Source organism: Alexandromys fortis, unplaced genomic scaffold, assembly GCF_014885135.2.
Source record: "Alexandromys fortis isolate MF-2015 unplaced genomic scaffold, M_Fortis_MF-2015_v1.1 scaffold_74, whole genome shotgun sequence".
NCBI classification, from domain to species: Eukaryota; Metazoa; Chordata; class Mammalia; order Rodentia; family Cricetidae; genus Alexandromys; species Alexandromys fortis.
This window is the reverse complement of record NW_026068008.1, coordinates 496,437-500,604: the sequence shown is the minus strand read 5'-3', so window position 1 is coordinate 500,604 and position 4,168 is coordinate 496,437. Positions and strand designations below refer to the sequence as shown.

General features: G+C 41.5%; 1 protein-coding gene across 9 annotated transcripts in view; it reads right to left on the bottom strand.

Moving 5' to 3' along the window:
* Positions 1-4,168, bottom strand: part of Gapvd1 (GTPase activating protein and VPS9 domains 1) — an 89,600-nt gene that overhangs the window by 43,727 nt on the left and 41,705 nt on the right. For all 9 annotated transcript variants that reach the window (XM_050161668.1, XM_050161665.1, XM_050161667.1 and 6 more), the window contains 2 exons: positions 3,728-3,853; positions 1,581-1,754 (listed from right to left, as the gene is read on the bottom strand). In XM_050161668.1, coding sequence (XP_050017625.1) covers positions 1,581-1,754; positions 3,728-3,853 — 300 coding nt within the window. The remainder of the gene's footprint in view (positions 1-1,580; positions 1,755-3,727; positions 3,854-4,168) is intronic.

Genomic DNA, 4,168 nt, shown 5'->3' with positions numbered 1-4,168 from the left:
ACACACACACACACACACACACACACACACACACTATATATATATATATACACACACATATATATACACATACATATATATATATATATATATCAGACACTCATACACATGAAATACAAATAAAAGAAAAAGAATGTCTGGAATTTGCCTAATCCTGATGGGGAAGAATGGGAAAACATGGCCATGTGTGTCTAATTAATGAAGTTCAGGGCCAGGTACAGTGAGTTTCTACCATTCTCTGTTGTCTGCGGTTGATATTTTTCATGATTTAAAAAGAAAAGGAAGCTAGTAATTAAAAGGCTGTATATGAATCTTTCAAAAGTCACAAAACAGCATTCTAAAAAGGGCAGGTTTTGAATGTCATAACAATAAACTGACATTTTAAAAAAGGAAAAACTGGTTAGTTACACTTTAGAAGAGAATTAGTCCTTCTAGAAATGAGTTCATTTCTCTGTTTTCTATGGTTTCGTGGTGCTTGGGAACAGTTCCTAGACCATCACACATGATAGGCTAGTGTCCCAACAATAGCTACACCTCCAGCCCTCCTTTTAGAGAACTTCAGCATTCTCTGAGCCCATATGTTATGAATATAGTCTATGGAACCTTCGTTTTAAGGTAGGGTTTTTAGCCTCAAAAAGACAATAAGCTAATCATAAACTGAGTGAATATACTATGCCTCAGAGATAAAACTTGACATGAAATTAACTCAAAAGACTCTTGTGGCCGGGCGGTGGTGGTGCACCCTTTAATCCCAGCACTCGGGAGGCAGAGGCAGGCGGATCTCTGTGAGTTCGAGACCAGCCTAGTCTACAAGAGCTAGTTCCAGGACAGGCTCCAAAGCCACAGAGAAACCCTGTCTCGAAAAACCAAAAAGACTCTTGTGTAGGTCTTTCCTTTTTTTCAAGACAGGGTTTCTCTGTGTAGTCCCTGGCTGTCCTGGAACTACCTACGTAGACCAGGCTGGGCTGAACTCACAGTGATCCACCTGCCTCTGCCTCGTAAGAACTGGGATTAACCTGACTTTCTTTTTTTTAAAAAAAAAGTATGTAGTAGGGGCTGGAGAGATGGCTCAGCAGTTAAGAGCATTGCCTGTTCTTCCAAAGGTCCTGAGTTCAATTCCCAGCAACCACATGGTGGCTCACAACCATCTGTAATGAGATCTGGTGCCCTCTTCTGGCCTGCAGGCACACACAAAGACAGAATATTGTATACATAATAAATAAATAATTTTAAAAAAATGTAGAAGAACTGTGCTAAAACATGACACACACGGAGGTCAGAGGACAACTTGTGGGAGACAGTTCTCTTCTTCCCTCTATGGCTCCTAGGGGTCTGAGTCAGCTCATGAGGCTTAGCAGCAAGTGCCTTTCCCAGATCAGCCATTTTACCAGCATGGCAGGGTTAACATAAACAGTAGTTAACACATGCCTGTTTAGGTTGGGTACTGAAATGCCTTGTTGCACATGGAAGCCAGCAACCTAGGCAATGCTGAGAGCCCTACCTCTAGCCCTCCCGTGATGGACAAATGGGCCTGACAATTAGATAATTATTCATTCCTGCAGGCCCTGAACACCAGTTACCTGCAATCTCTTGTAAACGATCTTCATCCACGTTCGGGTCAAAGTCACTTCCCAGGACATCGGTGCTCCAGGTCTCACTCACTGTCTCTGATATGTCCCTATCATCTGTTAGTCCCATCATGTCACGAATCTCAAACTTCCTCAGTTTATCATCAAGATTATCTTGAGTTGTAGCTATCAAAAACAAATTTAAGCACTTTAAAAATGGTGGCACAGCTACAACTTTTCGGTTGACCTAACAGGATTCTATCTTTACACTTTAAGTTATTCATTTTATCATTAATAAGCACACATTCCAGCCTGCTCTCCACTGATCAATTCACCCCAATAAAGATTAGCAGAGATCCCCACCTAACCACTGCTGACAGGAGATAGAGGAGCCCAGTCTAAATGAGAAAAACTAAGCCAAACAGGAAAGCAAAGGTAAACACTTCAGGGTGGCTTACTGGATCCAATTATTGTTAACAATTAGGTGATAAACGCATATGCAAACTATTTCACTTGGCAATAGCTCTCAAGTGTGCATTCTACAGTTTCCATCCTTTTCTAGACCAATTTTCTACAACTCGTTTTGTGTATGTGATATGCACATTTAGAAGCAGAAAGTGTTCTCCCACTATTGCTTTTCACTTTACACTGCACTGAAAACTCAGCATTCTATCTAAGCAAGCTTCAAGGACAGTGTCTCTGTGGCCCAATGCTGAGGGTACAGGCACATGGGTGCTGGAGGCTCAAACGAGGGTATTCAACCTTGCACAGCAAGCACTCTTATCTATGAGCCATCTGACCAGCCCTACAACACACTCTGGTCAATTTGCTTTTTAGAAAATTTTGTTTTGGTTTTTGGTGTTGATGTTTTTTGTTTTGTTTTAAAACAAGGCCTCAAAAAGGCATAAATTTATGTTCCTCCCACCTCACCCTCTCTGTAATGATGGGATTACAGGCATATGTCACCACATCTAGCTCTCAATTCACTTTCTTTTTTCTAAGGTAGGGTCTCTCTGTGTAGAGCAAGCTAGCTAGAAATCCTCTCTGTCCTGAGTGCTAGGTTTAAAGACTTGCATCAGCATACCCATGCCTCAATTCACCTTCTTTTTAATTTATTTTATTATTTTATGTAGATGAATTTTTGCCTGCATATATATGTATGTGCACCACAGGCATGCCTGGTGTCTGCAGAGCCCACACAGGCTGTTGTATAGGTGCTGAAAACAAAACCAGGGTACTGTGCAAGAGCAGCAAGTCTTCTTAAGAGTATTGTTTAACAGTGTTCTCTGAAATTGAAATATTCCAATTCAAATAAACAATAAAAGCTGAGATTCCCTCTCAGACATGTAGAGTCAAGAAAAGCCAAACTGCAAAGAAGAATCTGAGACCAGACAAGATGTCTGGAAGAAGCAGAAGCCAGCTAATCTGCCTGCAAGAGGTTTAGACCAACTGCATCACTTGGAAAGGACACTCTTCAACCTGATGAACTGCCTGCGGACGAGGCAGTGTACTCTAGGTTCTCAGCTCTTGTGAGCTGTTACTCCTTCTGGGGTGGGATTAAACAGTTGTCTATGAGTCATTTCTGCTATGAGTAACCCCGATAAAAGTCATGGCTCATCAAAGGACTTTGGTCTGTTGTGGGCTCCCTTTCTGCAGTGAGAAGACATGTGTAGTGTTCCAGGAACAGTGTGTGACACAACAGATGGCTGAGCCAACTCTCCAGCCCTTGACTCACTTCTTAACACCTCACATGTTAAGACTGTCACCTCCTACACTGGAATCACTCAGAAGGCCTGTCAAAGATGTGATTTTATTTTTCTTTTTTCTGTTTGGTTTTTCAAGACAGGGCCTCTCTGTATAAAAGTTCTGGCAGCCAGGCGGTGGTGGCACATGCCTTTAATCCCAGCACTCAGGAGGCAGAGGCAGGTGTATCTCTGTGAGTTCAAGGCCAGTCTGGTCTAGAGAGAGAATTCCAGGACAGGCTCCAAAACTACAAGAAATGTATTGAAAAACCAAAATTAGTCCTGGCTGTCCTGGAACTTGCTTAAATTATATTACTCTTAATTACACTTAAATGACTCTTCCCAAACACAGCCAGCGTACATGCTTCTCTTGAAATCACAGACTCTTCTGTACAGCTGCACTCACCACCACTTTACCTTGCTCGTGTTCTAGCAGCTGCAGGGCTTCTACTCCATTACTCCCAGAAGGTCCAGCCCCAAGTTCAGACACAGACTCTCCTTCCAGGTCAAGAGAAGATACTGAATTGGAGCGATTAGAAGGGCCTAAAGAAATGGTCATTCTGTCAGCATCTTTCTAAAACATTCATAAGTCATCATGGAACATTTCATGCAATGAAAACAGCCTAAAAAATGATTAATAGTTTTTGTTCTGCTTTGTTTTGAAAGATTTTACTACATGGCCCAGACTAGTCTTACACTCTCAAGTCTTCTGCCTCGGCCTTCTGAACCCTGCGATTATAGATGTGTCATCATGCCTGATTTAAATACTTTTAATATTGTATTTATTTCCTTAAAACATAGATGTCTTTAGCCAACAGCTCTCATTCTAAAAACGTATCTTCAAAAAAAAAAAAAAAC